At 40.0% G+C, this 19,618-nt stretch overlaps 2 protein-coding genes across 5 annotated transcripts in view; one reads left to right on the top strand and one right to left on the bottom strand.

The window, feature by feature from the left end:
• The window catches only part of LOC143039474 (E3 ubiquitin-protein ligase RNF115-like), a 73,536-nt gene extending 66,923 nt beyond the window's left edge, over positions 1-6,613 (top strand). For 3 of the 4 annotated variants that reach the window (XM_076210703.1, XM_076209946.1, XM_076211522.1), the window contains one exon: positions 4,175-6,613. In XM_076210703.1, coding sequence (XP_076066818.1) covers positions 4,175-4,433 — 259 coding nt within the window. In that variant the 3' untranslated portion in view covers positions 4,434-6,613. The remainder of the gene's footprint in view (positions 1-4,174) is intronic. The other variant, XM_076212238.1, reaches the window with a different exon arrangement.
• A 9,519-nt stretch (positions 6,614-16,132) lies between these two features.
• Positions 16,133-18,853, bottom strand: LOC143030619 (uncharacterized). Its single transcript, XM_076193786.1, has 2 exons — positions 18,151-18,853; positions 16,133-18,054 (listed from the first exon to the last, which is right to left on the bottom strand). Exon 1 carries the CDS (start codon positions 18,786-18,788, stop codon positions 18,354-18,356), a length of 435 nt encoding a protein of 144 aa, XP_076049901.1. The 5' UTR covers positions 18,789-18,853; the 3' UTR covers positions 16,133-18,054; positions 18,151-18,353.
• Positions 18,854-19,618: the final 765 nt, after the last annotated feature.

The raw sequence follows: 19,618 nt of genomic DNA, 5'->3' as shown, positions 1-19,618 counted from the left end.
AAGGAAACACACCCATAAATTATTTTGCACAGACAAGCCATTTCACCCCGCACCCTGATGACTGACTCATCATTCGATGTAAGAAAGACTTCGCCACAGACCCAGACTACACACCCTTCATAGACAACCAGATGAAGCATATAATCCTTAACCTCAAGCACTGATCTGCCTGTGGACCAAACAATATAAATAATATCCACCTAAAACACGTTGGACTGCATGGCCTACATACATACGTGAAGGATTACAAAGGAGCATGCCAACAGGAGACCTTTTGGTTCTTTACTCGGTTGGGTGTGGAAAATTATAATAATGATCAATAAACGAGTAAATAAATAAATAAAAATTATAATAATATAAATACTAAATAAGATAAATAGGCAAAGTTAAATAACAAACAGGTAAATAGTAAATGATAATAAGTTGACAATGATAAATGATACATATACCAAAGACTTCCCCCCCCCTTATAACGGTGGTAACCCCCCCCCCCCCCCAAAAAAAAAGACATAAAAACCACTCCCACCTATTCCATCCCAATCACACTCCACTCCCCTCCACTCTTTTCCCTCCTTAGCTTGGCACCTCTTGGATAATGGGTCATCCCTGCATCTTGTCCACTGCCCTGGGTTAGAAGCAGTGTCACAAGACAGAGCACATCCACAGCAAAGGCTCTTCATTAAATCGGCGACCCCTCCTCTCCATCCCCTCACGCAGAAAAGTAGATGGGGAGAAATCCCTTTGGTTCTCCTCCTCACCTCATTTCTCGCTTTAGCCAGCCTAGTAACCCCTATCATACTTCTCGGACACCTCATTTCAAACACATTCAAACTCCTCTCTCCTTCTGTTATGTTCCATGTTTCTGCTCCATACAGTGCTGTTGGCACAATCACTCCTTCATACAATCTCCTCTTAGCATCCATTCCCAAATGTCTATTTCTTATTACATTTTTTAATCCCCCAAGGCATTTACTCACTTTTCTCAGTCTACATTCTACCTCCATCTCCATTCCTCCCTTTCCTGCCACGTTAACACCCAAGTATCTAAAACTATCCACTTCCTCCAGTCTGCTGCCACTTTCACACCTTTTACATCTCATCACCTTACTTTTACCCACATTTATCTTCAACTTCCTTCTTTCACACACTTTCCCAAACTCTGTCACTAACTTCCTCAATCCCTCCTCTGATCCTGCTACAAGCATAGTGTTGTCCGCAAACAACAGCTGGCTTATCTCCCACTTCTCTCCATTTTCTTTAACCCTCTCCAATTCCTTTACTTTACTTTTTTAGAAATTTCCCCTTTTGGGGCTACAGGTAGCAGGACTCCTAATCCCATCCCCTGTCCCATTTTTTGTCTCCTTTTACGACTCGAGTGGAAAGACTTGGTGGTAGCATTCTCTTCCCCCACCACAGGGTAGGCGAAAAAAGGAAATGAATATTCAGAGAAATGGTACAGGACAGTAACAAGGGGTTGGGGGACAGCATAATGGAGGGACAGTCGTAGGATAAAAGTGTCATCATTTCTCTATGAACTGAGTTTTCCTCTGTCACAGACAAAATGATGTATGACTCTGGTCCATAGGGGTGCCCCATATAGATCCTAAAGTATCGACTGCATGCTACTTTGCCATAGTAATATGTAGCCAATACCCCAGACAAATAATAACAAACAAATAATATAGAATAAATGGCAGGCATTACAGCATCTTGCTTAGGTGTCAAAACGAATCATAAAATTTTGAACTGCACTATATTGCACTGCCTCTGCAGGAAGTTTATTCCATTCATTAACTATATGGGTGGCAAAGTTATTTCAAACCACTTCCAAATTAAATCCATTTCCTGACAGTTTGAGACCATTATTTCTTGTCAGGTTCTCATTTAGTGTGAAAATTTTTGTCACTTTTGGGATTGTCAATTCCTTTAGAATCTTAAAGACCTGTATCAAGTCACCTCTGATTTTTTTTTTTTTTTTTTTTTTTTTTTTTTTTTTTTTTTTTTAGGGAAAACAGATTCATACATTTTAGTCTTATTTTCATATGATTTATTTTTTATATTTGGAATCCGTTTTGTGGCTCGCTGTTGTACTTTTTCCAATCTCTCAGTGTCTTCAATGAGATTTGATGACCATACAGAAACACAATAACTGATATCTGGAAGCATGGGAAAATTATCACCATCTCCAAACCCAACAAAGACCAAGCAGTTCAAGCATCACACCACCCAATCACGCTACTCTGCACCCCCTTCAAAGTCGTAAAATGCCTCATGCTTCTACTCATTACACCACATACCCCCTTTGCTTAATCACAACACTCTTTTAGACCACAACACTTCACAAACACTTCTGATAAACCTCTTGCAAAGAGTATTTGAGGGCAACAGTTCAGATAAGCCTCCACACAAAACACCTCTCATAACACTAGACATCGGTAAAGCTTTCGATGCCACCCTGTCACAGTCACACAAACAGAATTTATAACAGACATATACAATAATACCAAAAGATGGCTGGCCAATTATCTGCTAGGTAGAAATGCCTGTGTGTTATATAATGACCAATCATTGCACACCAGAAACTTAAAAAAACAGAGTACCACAGGGCTCATTTCTATCCCCACACTCTTTAATTTATACATACACAATATACTCACACCCAACACCTCAGAAATACAAATATCTTCATATGCAGATTACATGATAATTAAAAGCACACACTGTAACTCAGACAAAGCTGTGGAAATACTACAAACATACCTGAATACACTCAATACCTGGTTCATTACAAACAAGACTCAAAATAGCCCCAACCAAATTTATAGCCAAGCTTTTCACTGATTGGACAGTGGAACACAAATACATACCATGCCTCTATACCAACAACACCAGAGATTCTTGGCATAATGTACAATATATCCATGTCATTCAAACAGCACATTACAAACATGAGGACTAAATGCACACCTAGATTTAATGTGCTTAAATCAATTGCAGGAACAATATTTGGATAAAATAAACTAATATTACAGTATACAAACAATGCATACATTGAGTGATGAATTATGCAAGCCCTACATGGGCCTCTAATCTCACTAAGACACACCACAACACCCTTCAGACCATGCAAAACAAAGCCATAAAGATAATTTCAGGCTGCACAAATACAACACCTACACACCATTTACACCATGAAACAAAAGTCCTCAAAGTCAAGGACCTTGACATGCAAGCCACACGTACACTTGCTGCAGCCTCCACAAACACAGCACACTCACTACACTACATAGCAGAATACCCACACATGTCAAGAGATATCAAAAAAACACCCAAATACCTATATCACACACAAATAATCTCTTCTTTTTCTTCACACCCACCAAACACCAGCCTCCAGAAGCATGTCCATTATCATATCCCAGTTCCATCAACAAACTGAAAGACACATTGCTGCATGCCAGACTCCCTGATATCCATCCCTCTGAATCCTCCCTCCCCCCAAAAGGACAGAGTCCACCTTTTAAGACTGTGATATGGCCACCACCCAGCCCTTCTAAGCTACTGAAAGAAGTTGGATTGCAGACAGCTGCCCCAGGATGTAACACTTCACCCCATACTATACAATGCATTACAGAAGACTGTATTGTACACAATCATGCACACCAACAACACAAAATACATTCTGTAAAGGATTTGTGGGAAAGTGCCATTCCAACTGTGGTGTTCCTCATGGAGACGGTACTGCTTGGCCAGGCAGTTTAGGAAACGACAACAACCCACACTCATGCTGTACAATTGTATCAGATTCACCAAGCGTTTTACAACCAATCCACCATCAAGTCCTGCAACCAACATGTCCACAAAATCCATTTATGGATCACCCAGGTTTCTAACCTCTACCCCCACCCCCCACCCCATTGAAAAAAAAGGGGGGGGGTTATAATAAATTAATAATGATGCTGTAAACACCATAGAGTAACTAGAGCAATACATAAGATATAATGTATGACAGCAGCACGAAATTGTCCACAAGGATAAAAGTGCTGGTAGTCCATATCAACAATACCCTCCATGGAGGCAACTAATAGTTACTTATTGTATATTTGTAAACAAGTCTTTTGCAAAGTGATTGTGAATTATGTTAGTGCTTGACAATGGTCATTTTCTTTCATAGGTTATGGGTACGGAATGAGGATCAAAATTCAAGCATATACTATCTTCCTCCAAACAGCAGATCTTGGCTTCAGCCAGGCCCCAGCAACTCCAACAGCACTCTTTCCTCCTCACCGTCATCATCTTCGTCTTCATCATCTTCTTCCTCCTCTTCAGCTTCTTCATCTTCATCTTCTTCATCAACTTCAACCACTTCATCATCACAGAATACTGAAGTACCAAGTGACCCTCCAGTCATGTATGAGGATGAGCTAGACTGATGGCCGAAGACTTGGTCATTACCTGCATCTGTCCTGTTGGCTCATATGGCTGAAGTGGGTCCAGAGCTTCAGCTTTTTAGTGTCAGAAACGTGGCACATAGTTGTGGTTTTCAATGGAAGCATGGAATATTAATGTGTTAAAAATGGTATTGTAAATAAGTGAAGAGAGTTGCTGAATGATAACTGCCAATATATTTATGCAGATTATTATGTACCACCATGCAAATGTTCCTTTTACTTGTGAAAGACATTGATGCATCAGAATCAATAGGATGGCTTTTCCTTTTAACTCAACCACAGATAGACAATGTTTTGGGTAAAGAACTATGGGGGGGATGAAGAAATATAATATAAGAATAAAATGAAAATTACCCTACCAATATTTGCTTTCTTATCTTCTAAAGGAACTACAGCTCTTATCTATTCCTTCTTCTGTGATAGTGTAGAATCACTTTTCTTAACAGTCATCACCTGAATCAATTCCCTTCTTTGTAGTCTCTGGAAACTGTTAATTAATTTTATTTTGTTTTTTCTTTCTTTTCTTCCTTTTTGTGTACCAAAATGTGTTTCAAGTTTAGTGATTATATGGGCAGGAAACATTAATTCTGGATTGCAAGACCAATGGAAATTGAAAGCCCAGTTAGAAAGACTGATGGAAGACTCCCCTCTGTAGTAGGTGACCAATGTGTTTGAAAGGTTATTTGGTGTTGAAAAGTGGAATACATATTAAAATTAATTTGTATTATGCCATACAATGTGCTCAAGATCACTAGCATTCTCTCTCTTTCTTTCCCTCTCTCTCTCTCTCTCTCTCTCTCTCTCTCTCTCTCTCTCTTTCTTTCCCTCTCTCTCTCTCTCTCTCTCTCTCTCTCTCCCTCTCTCCATAATTTTTGGATATATTGTATACTAGATTCAGTTGTAGTCATAAAAATTTATGCATATGTACTAGTGTCAAATGTTGCATTCCTATTTTATTGTAAATCTACTGCTTTAAAAGAAGTTGGGTCCCAATAGACAGAAATTACTCTAATGTGTATTGTAATTAACCTCTTCCCCAATATTTTTTTTACATTTCGTTTTCAGATTTTTTTTTTTTTTTTTTTTTTTTTTCTTCTTCTTCTTCATCTTCTTCTTCATGGTGATTATGAAAAACAATTTTTATTTAATTTTATTCTCATTTTTGTAATTGACTTTATTTTGTTGGCAAAAAATGAGTTAACTCGTCCTCCCATAAACCATATGTTTACACCTTAGTTTCATCAGTTTTCTCATACAAGTTTATTACCAAAAGTAAAGGGGAATGAAAAACCTATTTTGTTTTTAATTTTTGTTACATTTGTGGTCCTTTGACAACTCCAGGCTTATCCAAGCTCTCCCCACCTCCCTCTTTGCTTGTGGAAAAATAGTCATTGATGAACTGGCACTGTCATCAGAGGTATTCAAGCTTCTGAGGGAAGGTTCATATTCACTATCTTCCTCAGAATTAGACATTTAGGGTATAATTTCTTTGAAAAAGCCATAAAAAAATGAGTGGTCATGTGGATGAAAACTGCACCCAACCACAGTGGCTGCTGTACCAAGTCTAGTAAGAAAGCGGCCTTAACTGCCCCAGCACTACCTTGTACGATTTGCTGAGAATACTTGTTTCACACATAGAAGGGCTTAGAAAGGCTCAGAATTGATGAGTAAATATGTCTGTAGCTGGTTTTTGAAGGTTAAGTTTTAGCCAAGTATTCTCGTCAATAACTGAAAAAGGAACATTAGGTGAAAACAAGTATACCCGTTTCTGCCGGGGAAGAGGTTAAGAATATACAACTTGGAAGTTATAAATTTGATGTATAATGGTGGCCCAGGTGTGTGGAGTTGAGTGTAAACTGAAGAGACTGAGGAAGAGTCATTACAACTGCCACTCTTAAATACATCCTAAGTTCCCTGTAAAGCTATTGTACAAATTTTTTCCATACAAATAAGGAACTTCTGTGTTATTAGAACCCATTGAAAACTAGAACACCTGTGTGCTCACTTTGATATTGTTGTGGGATTATGTCTGAATAAATACTGCAAAAGTAGATTTTCTTTTTGTCTTTAATTCAGGATTTTTATTTGCAAGTTCGTACCCAAACCTTGCTGGTTAAGCACAATCTTGTTTAAAAATAAAGCCTGACTGAGAAGTAATGGAAGTAGCTAGTACTAATTACCCTTAGGATGTTTGAATTACTATTTTTAACATTATCATACCTATTTTGTATGCCCCCTAAAATATAGGACAGAAGTACTGGTAAAGTATAGTACAAATAACTAAAATGTTGCCTCACCACCTCCAGCCGTTTCCCCCACCCTGAGACTGAATAACACACACACAATCTATCTCTTACCCTAGACTAGTTTACTATCACTGTGGACAATCTTGTGCCATTGTCATGCTTTATATTTCACATATTGATTTAGTTATGGGTTTATAATATGAAGGGGTGATTGCCAACAGCACTGTATGGGACAAAAACATGTAAAATAAGAGTTTAATGTGATTGAGATGAAATGCCTAAGTATGGTAGGGGTTACTAGGCTGGATAGATTGAGAAATGAGGAGAGTTGGGAGATAGGGATGATGAAAGAGTATTGGGATGGTTTTGACAAAGAATGAGTGAAGAAAGATTAGTAAAAGGGGTGTGGAGGGAGTGAACTTGAGGGGATGACCAAGGATGAGGTGGAGGGGATAGAAGGGGCATTGGAAAAGAGGGGAATGTCTGTTGAGGAAGGAAGGGAAAAGACAGGATAGGGGGGATTAGTGGAAAATGGATGATGCATAGAAGAGGGGAGAAGTATGTGTGAAGATGATGCTGCCAGAAGGGATGTGTCCCCGTCTTCTTTTTTTCTGCATGAAGGAATGGAGAGGGGGTTTCGCTGATGAACCAATTCAGTACAGTGATGCCTATGTAGCTGTCATGTGGCACAAGTATTTACCTAGTTGTATTTTACAGGATGAGAGCTATGCTCGTAGTGACCTGTTTTCGTATCTCTCCACATCCAGTTTATTCTTAAAATTGTGTATAGTTCTGGCATTCACTTGTGGGAACACAAGTATGCTGGCATTGGCGAGATGCAGGAATGACTCATCATCCAGGGGCCAAGATAAGAGGGAGGGATGACAGTGGAGTATGGGTGGGAGTAGATTTTATGCCTTTGTTTTTTGGTTACTTGTAAGGGGGGAAAAGCCTTTGGTATATGTATGTACATGTGTTATCCCTGGATTCTGTGAACTGGTTTGATCATGTTTTGTGTTTATTATTACTGCGACTGTCCCTCCATCATGCAGTCCCCCCACTTTTGTTACTGTCCTGTACCATTTCTCTGAATATTCATTTCCTTTCTTCGCGCAACCCTGTGGTTGGAGAAGAGAATACTGCCACCAACCTTTCCACTTGAGTCATATGAGGTGACAAAAACAGGACAGGGATAGGACTAGGCATCCTTCTCCCTGTAGCTCCAAAAGGGACATTCCTAAAAAAAGTAAAGGCATAAGAGTCTAAGAGTTTTCCAACCAGTACCCTAATGTTTGGGTCTTTTAATGTGCATGGATGTGGTACAGATGAGAGTAAAAGGGAAGAGATCAACAGTATGTTTGTGAGAAGAAAGATGGATGTATTGGCATAGAGTGAAACTAAGTTGAAAGGGAGGGGTGTAGTTGGGAGGATATCAAAAGTGAAGAGAGGACAAAGGAGAGAAGGGGTAGCTATACTAGTAAGTGAAGAGATAGGTAAGCATGTAGAGGAGTGGAAGGAGGTTTCTTCAAGGTTAATGTGGATGAAAGTGAAACTGGGAAGGAAGATGTGGATTTTTGTAAGTGCATATGGGCCTGGTAGTGAGAAGAGTGTAGAGGAGAGGGAGGCTTTTTAGATGGATTTAAATGAGGGTTTTGGGAGAAATGTCAATGTAGTTGTATTGGGAGACCTTAATGCTAAGGTAGAAAGTTAACCAATAGACAGAGAGATTGGGAAATATGGAGTTCCAGGAAAAAGTTGTAGTGGAGAATTGGTGGAGATATGTCTAGTGTTGATAGCAAATAGAGTGTTTAGGAAGAAAGTCAAGTATAAGTACACATGGGAGAGAGTGATAGAGCATTAATGGACTATATAGTGTTAATCAGGAGTATAGTAAGAAGAGTTAAGGATGTACATGTTCTAAGTGGAGATAGTGGGGGAATACCAGATCATTTTTTGGTGGAAGGTAAGTTCTGAGTGGAGGATAGATGGAGGAGGAAAAGAACAGAAGGTAGGTAGGTGCTTAAAGTGAACTGCTTAAATGAGAAAGAAAAGGAGTACAAGAAGAGGCTGAGAGAGGATTGGGAGGGAATGAAGGATAGAGTAGAACCAGGAATGAGGATGGTTCAAGGAGGGAGTCGCAAGGTGTGCAAAGATGGTGTGTGGAACAAGGAGGAAATAGAAGAAAGGGTTGTGAGTGGTGGGATGAGGAAGCAAAAAAGGTTGTAGAAGAGAAGCAAGATTTCACAGATTGGTTAAAAATAGAACGAGAAACATGAGAGGTACAAAGAAAAGAGAAGTAAAGCATAAGGTAAAGGAGGTGAAAAGGAGAGTAGATGTGAAATGGGGTAGGTGTATAACAAAATTTTGAAAGTGATAAAAAGATGTTTTGGAAAGAAATTAAGAGAGGAAGCAGAGGTGAATCAAGTAGAGAAGAAAAGGTAAAAGGTGTAGATGGAGAGAAGGCAATAAGAGAAAGATGGGCAGAATATTTTTAGTTTCTAAATGTGAAGGAGGATAGGGAAAAGTAGTTGGAATGGGAAGTGCTCAGAAAATTACAGTGACGAGTGAGGAGAAATAAGGAAAGGAGGTAAAGGCAGTTAAGGTGATGAGAGCATGTAAACCACCTGGGTTGGAATATATATCATGCAGGATGTGTAAAAAAAAAAAAATGGTACAGTGATGGTGGACTAGCTTGTGAGGTTAATATTTGTTTAAGAGAGGGTAGAGTGTCAGAGGACTGGAGGAGTGCCTGTATACAAAGGAAAAGGGGACAACTGTGAGTGTAGTAGTTTCAGAGGGATCAGTTTAAGTGTAGTTGGGAAGGCTTATGGGAGGGTCATAAATAGGAGTATAAGGAGAGGAACAGTGTGGATTTAGGACAGGTAGGGGTTGCATGGATCAGATTTTTGTGGTAAGTTATGTGAGAGTTTTAGGAAAAGGTAAAGAGATTTTTTAGGCTTTTATGGATTTGGAAAAGGCTTATGACAGGGTAGACAGTAATGCACTGTGGGAGGTATTGCAAATATATAGGATAGGAGGAAAGCTTTTAAGATTAGTCGAGTTCCTATGAGAGTAGTAGAGCTTGTGTTAGAATCAGAAGTGGAGAGTATGGTTTGAGGTAAAGGTGGGACTTCATCAGTGATGTGTTATGTTGCCCTGGCTGTTGGTGCAAGGGTAGTGTATCAGGGATAGGAAATGGTTAAAGAAAATTGAGAAAAATGGGAGATAAGCCAGTTGTTGTTTGCTGACGATACTGCTTGTAGCAGGAAAAGAGGGACTGAAGATGTTAGTTACAGAGTTTGAGAAGGTGTACGAAAGAAGAAGGTTGAAGATAAGTGTGGATAAAAGTAAGGTGATGAGATGTACAAGGGGAGAAAGTGGCAGCAGACTGGAGGTGAGTATTAAGGGAGAGAGACTGGAAGAAGTGGATAGTTTTAGATACTTTGGTGTGAATGTGGCAGGAAAGGGAGGAGTGGAGGTAGAATGTAGATTAAGAGAAGCAAGTAAATACCTTGGGGGATTAAAAAGTGTATGAGAAATAGACATTTGGGAATGGATGCTAAGATAATATTGTATGAAGGAGTGATTGTGCCAATAGCACTGTATGGGGCAGAAACATGGAACATAAGAGAGGAGAAGTTTGAATGTGAGATGAGGTGCCTGAGAAGTATGATAGGGATTACTAGGCTGGATAGAGTGAGAAACAAGGAGGTGAGGAGGAAAATAGTGGAAAGGGAGGTGCGTGACAGGGTTGATGAAAGTATTGGGATGGTTTGGACACATGAAGAGAATGAGTGAAGAAAGGTTATTAAAAGGGGTAACCAAGGATGAGATGGATGGATGGGGTGAATGGGGCATTGGGGGAAGAGGGGAATGTCTATTGAGGAAGGACGGGAGAGGACAGAAGATGGGGTGAGTGGAGAATGATTATGTATAGATGATGTTATGCATGAGGGGAAGTATATGTGAAAAATAAAATAACATAGCACAGAGGGATTTCTCCCCATCTCCATTTCTGCATGAGGGGACGGGGGTCGCCGATTTAATGAAGTGACCTTGCTGTGGATGTGCTATGTCTTGCAACAATGCTTCTGACCCTGGGCATTGGGCAAGATGCAGGGATGACCGGTCATCCAGAAAGAGCCAAGATAAGGGGGAGGGAAGTGGGTGGATGGGAGTAGAGTATGCGGGAATGGAATGGGTGGGAGTGGTTTTTATACCTTTGTTTTTTGGCAACCTCCATTGTAAGGGGGAAAAAGCTTTAGGTATATGTATGTATTATTACTCAGAGTAAAAGAGAACGAGTAATACAGTAGTGACTTTGTTTTATAGTGCAAGTAGTGCAATCCATCATTCATATGGCAGCCGATGCTGTGCATGATAAGTTGAGTTGTATTGAAGTGGAGGTGCTGTGTCTTGCTGCATTGCTTCTGACCCAGGGCAGTGGGGGAGATGCAGGGATCATTTAGGAGGAGCCAAGAAAAGAGGGAGGGAGGGGTGGTGAATGGGAGTGGAGTATGTGGGAATGAAATGGCTGGGAGTAGATTTATGCCTTTGACTTCGGCTACCTCCCATGGAAGGGGGAAAAAGCCCTTGAAATATGTATTCATAGTTTGGTTAAGAAATTTTAGGAAGTTTTGGAGAGATGATAGAGGTAATAGTATTTTGTTGCCAAAGATTTGGTGTAGGCATTTGCTGTTTGAGGAGGTAACTGATCAAGTAAGTGGCTGTTGCAAGGTGTTGTGTAAATTTAACATTCTAGTCAGTTATCTGGAGTTTACCAGTACTTCTATCTTTTAGGGTGATCTCACACCACTGTCATGCACTATCCTGTATATATATATGTATATACAGACACTCCTCTACTTACGTTCATTCATTTTACGTTTTTTCTATTTTACGTTTGAACTGACTGTAAAAAAAAAAAATTGTAAAAAAATTTTTTTTGAATGAATTTTTTAGTTTAGCGCGCTCTCCATAGTTCAAACGATACTTGCGCATGATGCTGCGTCCATTGTTTACATTGTACAAATGACAAACTGAACATGCCTTGCCTCCTCCCCCTCCTCCTCCACCATCTCAATTTATGTTGCTTGAATTTAATTTATTTGAAATTAATGTTATTATTTTACAATGTTATGTGTACAATTAATGATTTAGGGGTGTTTTATAAGATACAGTAATAGAATTTACGGATGTATAGTACAGTAACAACTTACGTTCATTTTCAACTTACGTTCGGCCGTTCGGAACGTAACTAAAACGTAAGTTGAGGAGCGTCTGTATATGTGTATATATATATATATATATATATATATATATATATATATATATATACATCAGTTTAGTTAGTCAAGGGTATTTGCAATTTGGTTAACAGTCCAGTTTTCTTTGGGAAGGTTTGTAAAAATGGTTGAGGTATTAATCATTTGTCACTCTGGATTCGGTGTAGAGTCTGTTGAGGAAGAAGGTAACAGTAAATGGTTATTTTTGGGTATTTTGTAAGTTGGGCAGTCTAGCAGTGTGTGATATTGTGATGGGAACTTTACTTTGGCAAATGGGAATTCCACTGTATAATGTAATGGATTATTTTGTGGAGAAAATTATGACTTTTGACAATTATCCCATCCCTATTAATACTTAATGCTGATGGTGTAAGTTTAATCTAGGCAACTGCCCCACTGAGTTAATTCAGGGATACTCCCATGAATTTTTACAATGTTCATGGAAGAAAAGAAAAACCTGTGATCGGCAGGGACTCTTCATACCCTGAAAAGTACAATGCCATAACAAAGCATTATGTGTCTTTGTTAATATGCTATTATTTCACCCTCTCTGTTTTGTTTGGATATTCCATTAAAACATAGTATTAGAACTTACCACGGCCTTGGGGCCACTTGGTGATTTTCTTAGTTTTTGTTCTGGTGGTGGTGATGTGTGCATTGACTTGGGGCATGGCATGGGGGATAGGTGTGGGAATGGAGGGAAGGATGAAGGTATGTGTTCAGGAGAGACTGGTTCTCTAAATGTGTCCCCTCACTGTTTTAGCACAAGCTGCATTGCATACACACTTGGGGTTATATGAGGTCTGTGATTGAGGGTAAATTTCATATCACAAATCATGAACCACTAACACTTATGGTCAGTTTGTAATAATGTCTTGGACTACGTAAAAAGGGGTCCAATGTTGCGCCAAACACCTAGTGACCTTTGACCTCATGTTGCCAAAGGTCACGGGAGATACAACTTCACCTTAACAAAAGTGAAAACACTGCACGATACATATAATAGATAATCCCCATACATGGGAATTAGAGATGGGTAATACACCAGAAACAATACTCAAGACAGAGAAGTTACCGGGTGGTAAATAAAAAGATTAATAATGAAAATGATATATCAGTAACTCATCATTCCTGGAGAGGGTAGACAACCATGCTTGGTTCTTTGGCATCAAGTCTCTTACATAATACCTTATATAGTGTTTTTGTATATATAAACAAAAATGATAGGCCACTCTATCAAAATGGAAAGAGTAAAGTTGTATAATTTGTTATACAGTACAGTTTCCATATACTAAGCATTCTAGAATACAGATTTCATACAGGCAGATATGCTTAATTCCTGTATTCCAATCTTAATCCTAATTCTACAGCCATCAATTCACTAAATTAACTTAGGTCATAACCACAGATCTCTATATTAATTTGTAATAATAGCTTATTTACTCTAAAAACTGCTTCTGTCAGGATTTATTCCTGACATCTCTGGGCAGCAAAGGAGCACATCTTGATTACAATTTTGCATTGTTAATCAGGGATGGTCTTAATCTAATTGCCTTTTGAGCTGCTTGTCTCAGGACGTACTGAGGGTGTCTCATTCTTGCCAATGGATTCTTCACCTGTTAAGGGGGTTGGCTCTTGGGAATGAATTTATAAGGAAACTAGTTTGTCTAGGGTTCTTCTAATAATCATTCCATTGCATAACACATCTACAATGCATACATTATCTTCATCTGGGTATAGCTTAACAATACATCCTAATGGGCACTCATGTTGTGGTCCAAGTCTCCACTATCACCATGTGTCCCACTTTGGGTGGTTTCATTTGCATTGATTTAAGAGGAACCATACTGTTTTCTCTCAGAGAAGTCAAGTAATTCCTTTTCCAAATTATTTCAAAATGTTTGATAATTGATGATAAACAGCTGTGTCTTGCAATTAATTCTGTATGTCCCAAGAAATTGGGGTTAGATGGATCCCACATTACCAGTGGTGGATTGGGATTTATGGTTTTTGTATGTAAAAGGTGATTAAGAGTCAAAGACTCTACAGGCCCTTCATTGAGATATGTTCATGGGCAATTGTTCAACCATGTACTTCCCGCAGAATTGTTTCCAACTCTTCCCAAGTTACTCTTTTCTTATACAAGACTTTTTTTAGGCATGACTTGGATGACCCTTGAACATGGCCACAGAGGTAGTCACTTGATAGATTTTCTTGGTGACAATTACTAGTTGATATGTAACAGAGCCCACAAGACATGGAAATTTACTCAATCTATTGATCACTAGCCGCGAAAGCATGATAACTGATGTAGAAGTTGGTAAAACTATTGCAAGTAGTGGTCACAACTTGGATTCAAATTGCCAAAAAAAATTAGAATAGATACTTGTGTATCTTTAATACCTGATTTCAGTAAAGCTCAATTCATAGGACTATGTCAGGAGCTTCAGCTTACCAATTGGGAGGCAAAATGAAGCAAAAGACCTGTTGATCAGATGCAAGAAATATTTCAAAATACACTTACTACGATGATTCATGCTTAATCCCGTTTAAGGACAGATGCCCCCTAAATCAGGCTCGCCCAAAATGGCTTGACAAAGAAACTGAAAAAAGTATTGCTAAAACAGGACAGGCTTATAAGAAATACATTTGCTTGGGTGCACCTAATGACTATCAAAGTCATGTAATAATACAGAGAAATTTTAAAAAAGACAAAAAAAAAATGAAAATGACAATATGAAATGAATATTGCTGATAAATCCAAAGAGAATCCCAGAGAATTCTACATTTACATTAGAGATAAAAAGATTATTAGGAATAACATTGACCAACTATTATCTTCTGATGGTCAACTTGAATATTCAAATGAAATAATGTGTGATATTCCAAAGTCGTGTAATAATACAGAGATTTAAAAAAAAGACAATAAAAAAAATTAAAATGACAATACAAAATAAATATTGTTGATCAATCCAAAGAGAATCCCAAAGAATTCTAGCACTGAATGGCCTACCGGCTCCGGCGCTTGGCCTTCAAGCAAAAAATTTCATAAATCAAATCAACCAAAGAATTCTACAGTTACATTAGAGATAAAAAGATTACTAGGAATCACATTGGCCAACTATTATCTGCTGACGGTCAACTTGAATGCTTCAGTGAAGGAATGTGTGTTATTCTAAACAATTATTTTAGCTCAGTGTTTGTAAACAAAACACCTCAAAGTGAACTCCAAACTGAAACCTGTGAAAAGTCTAGGGCAAACTTACAGTAAATATAACAGAAAAAATTAAAAGGTGTATAGAAAAACTCGGTTAATAAAACACCAGGACCTAATGGTTGGCATCCAAGAATCTTAAAGGAAATGAAAAATGAGATTGTTCCATTAGAAATCATTTTCAAGAAATCCATCATATCTAGAGATGTCCCAAGAGAATGGAAGCTAGCTAATATTACATATTCAAAAAAGATGACAAAAAGAAACCAAATAACTACAGGCCTATAAGCTTGACTTCAATAGTAGGAAGAATGATGGAAACTATCATCAGAGATGCTATCAAATATCATTTAGAAAGTATTCAGATGGAAACATTCTTGTGTGACTTACTCAAATTCTACAACACAGTCATCTCAAATTATGACAAACAATATAGATTTAATATATCAACATATACCAAAGGCTTTTTTCCCCCTTACAAGGGAGGTAGCCAAAAAACAAAGGCATAAAAACCATTCCCACACATTCCATCCCTGTCACACTCCACCCCCCTCCCTTCCTCTTATTTTGGCACCTGGATGACGGGTCATCCCTGCATCTTGTCCACTGCCCTGGGTCAGAAGCAGTGTTGCAAGACACAGCACATCCACAGCAAGGCTGCTTCATTTAGTTGGCAATCCCCCCCACCCTCTCCATCCCTTCATACAGAAAAGGAGAAGACAGGGAGAAATCCCTTTGGGCTGCATCAAAATTTTCTCACACATACTCCCTCTCCCCCCACCCCCTACCCATTCCACCTCATGGATCACAACAATATACAACCATTCTCCATTCACCCCTGTTTTCTGTCCTCTCCCATCCTTCCTCAACAGACATTCCCCTCTTCCCCAAAGCCCCTTTTACCCCATCCATCCATCTCATCCTAGGTCACCCCCTCATGTTCACTCTACCCTCTCTTAAACATTAATTAACCTCACCAGTCAGTCCACCATCACTGTACCTCTTTTTTTCAGTCATTCTGTATAACATCCATCCACACCAGGTGCCTTACCTACTCTCATCATCTTAACAACTGCCTTCATTTCAACCTTCCTTATTTCTCCTCCATTTTCCTCATTTTCGTAGCACTTCCCACTGCAACTACCTTTCCCTCCCTATCCTCCTTCACATTTAACAACTCCCTAAAATACTCTGCCCATCTTCCTCTTACTGTCTTCTCCTCCATTATCTTCTCTCCATCTGCACCTTTTACCTTTTCTTCTCTACTTGATTCACCTCTTCTTCCTCTCTTAATTTCTTTCCAAAACATCTTTTTATTACTTTCAAAATTTTCTGTCATACTCTTACCCCATTTCAGATCTGCTCTCCTCTTTGCCTCCTTTATCTTAAGTTTTACTTTTCTTTTCTTTGTACCTCACATATGATTTCCTCGTCCTATTTTGTAACCAATCTGTGAAAGCTCACTTCTTCTCTTCTACACCCTTTGCTTCCTCATCCCATCACTCACTACCCTTCCTTCTATTTCCTCCTGTCCTCCTTGTTCCACACACCATCTTTGCACAACTTGTGACGCCCTCCTTAAACCATCCCCATTCATCCTCCACTCCTAGTTCTACTCTATTCTTCACTCCCTCCCACTCCTCTCTCTGCTTCTTGTACTCCTTTTCTTTCTCATTTAAGCAGTTCACTTTAAGCACCTCCCTACCTTATGTCCTTTTCCTCTTTATCTATCCTCCACTCTCAACTTACCTTCCACCAAAAAATGATCTGATATACCCCACTCTCTCCCCTTAGAACATGTACATCCTTAACTCTTCCTTTTATACTCCTATCTACCATTATATAGTCTATTAACGCTCTATCTACCACCCTTCCATCCACCCCCTCTCCCATGTGTACTTATGCTTGACTCTCTTCCTAAACACTGTATTTGCTGTCATCAACTCTCTAGACATATGTGCACCACCAACTCTCCACTACGAAAATATATCTAGACTTTCAATATATCTAGACTTTGTAAAAGCTTTTGATATCGTCCCACACGAAAGACTACTAACTAAAATAGCTTCACAAGGAATAAGTAGCCAATTAAGTTGGACTAGTAATTGGTTGAACAATCGAAAACAGTTCTAAATGGCAAAACTTCTAGATGGAAAATGTTATGAGTGGAGTTCCTCAGGGTTCCATTCTTGGTTCACTTTTATTATTCATAATATATATAAGTGATATAGACCATGGACTAAAATCTATTGCCCAAATTTGCTGATGATGATGTGCGGAATGGCAAATGATCACTTAAACCAATTAGATATTCAAAAAGATTTGGATAAGCTACAGCAATGGTCTGAAAAGTGGCTAATGAAATTTAACACGAATGAATTTGGCTTTAGAAGTGGAAGATCGTGCACCACAAACCTAATCTGCTTTTACTCGAGATTAATTGAGATAATACAAGAAAGAGATGGCTGGGCAGATTGCGCCTTCTTGGATTTGCAGAAGGCAATCGACAAAGTACTGTGGGGACGCGCCACCAGTCTAGACCAGACTGACCGCGACGCATTACATTACATTTACATTTATTGATCACAAGAAATACATCTTGCCTGGGTCTCTACCCACTACTCCTAAAAGGCATACTAGTATGCCTTTTACAATTAAGGTTATGTGTACATGTATTTAAAAAGTTAGAGTCATTTCAATTGTTGAAGTGCTGCACGGTCCTGGTCGGTCCCCACGGTCCAGCCGACGTGGTTAATGTCCTCTGTGTCCGTCGCGTCCCATCCGGTTCAGCCGAAGTGGTTAGTTTCCTGCACCCGTCGCGTCCCATCCGGTCGGGCCAAGGCTTCATGCGCAGTTACCTAGGTGAAAAAAGGAAAAGGTATTAGCCCTTTGGTTTAAATTGTGGTGGTGTGTCATAACTCAATATCACAAGTGAGTACAGTTAAGAACCCAACCGTATCCTCTGGGGTTGGCACTTGAAGGAGACGTCCTAGCCGACGTGGTTGGTATCCTTTGCACCCGTCGCGTCTCATCCAGTCGTTCGAGGCATCCTGCGCAGTTACCTAGGTGAAAAAGAGAAGGCATTAGTCCTTGGCTTAAGTTGGTGATGTATCATAAGTAAAAAATCAGCAAGTGAGTACAGTCAAACCCATCCGTATCATCTGGGGGCCGGCACTTGAAGGAGGCGTCCCAGCTGATACGAGGTAGGTGTCCTTGACAGTCGACGGATGAGTCCCCCGGCCGAGGTCCTGGGGCCCGCACGCAGAAAACTAGTCGCTGGGCAGAGGATCACATAATGATTTAGCCCATTTGCCCCCTCCTCTCCACAGTGGATGCAGGCTTCCGGCCGTCCCGTCACCTCCGAGAAACATCGATATCCAAGACGGAGACGGTGAAGGGTGACTTCCTCTATCCTGGAGAGACGGACTCCAGGGGTCAGACGCTCACACGCTGTGGCAACTTGGTACCAGCGTGCTGACGGCCTCTGGGTTGCCAGGTTCCTGTGGGTTTGCAGCTCCCTCTTGGCCATCGTTCTCGTTGCAATGGCCAAGATCTCAGTTCGGCTCGGGAGGACACCGATTCCGCCTTCCATGTCTCCTGTGGCCGCTCTTCTGGCCACCCTGTCTGCCGCTTCATTCCCTTGGATGCCGATGTCTGAGCCGGGTGGGGCCGTTTAGAACTAAGAGTCGTTGACGACTGAACCTAAGGAGTGGCGGATGTTGCTAAAGTTAGGTTTAGAAAATTATAAGATGATGGGCAGTATTGAAGCCCGGAAAATGGCGACAAGGAGTACTTTAGGACAATCTGGAATCTCTTAAGGCTGCAAAATCTTGCCTAAGTGAGAAGGAAGCAGGGGCGGGGGGTTGAACTTAACCTGGCGTGGGGATTTATCGGAGGTCTGTCAGAGAGTGATGCCTAGTGAGTCCAAGTGAACGTTCGGTGTACCACATTGTACATGTAAGGGGATCCTGAACATTTGTAATACATTCCTAATCTATGCGCATAGTAAAAAAAAATTATTTACTACTCGAGTTTGTCACACAGATTAGTCAGATTGCAGATCTGCACATAATTGCAGAGCAGGATATCCGGTTCGAAGGACCAGCGGCGACCTGTGTCCCGAAATCCCTGGACAGTGGAAGGAAAATGGTTGACTGGCATGAGAATTTATCACACATTGCGAAATTGGGGAAGGGGGATAGACTGCAGTTGGGAATCGGGAGTCAGGAACTTCGGGAACAAGTCGGGACCATGCTTGCCCCTTCCACTGCAAGCACGTAGTTTCGAAAGCCTAGAGGAATGTGTTCCTCAGAAAAAGGGGGAGGGGATGACAAACGCGAGTTGTAAATCACAGGCCTAATCTGTCACTTGGTATCTATTGTATTTTAAGGAGTCTCCACAATTCAAACATAGAAACAACAT

The sequence above is a fragment of the Oratosquilla oratoria genome, chromosome 1, assembly GCF_046742065.1.
Source record: "Oratosquilla oratoria isolate Oo_2021 chromosome 1, ASM4674206v1, whole genome shotgun sequence".
In the NCBI taxonomy this organism is placed as follows: Eukaryota; Metazoa; Arthropoda; class Malacostraca; order Stomatopoda; family Squillidae; genus Oratosquilla; species Oratosquilla oratoria.
Note: the sequence above shows the minus strand (reverse complement) of the source record. Positions and strands in the feature narration are given on the sequence as shown.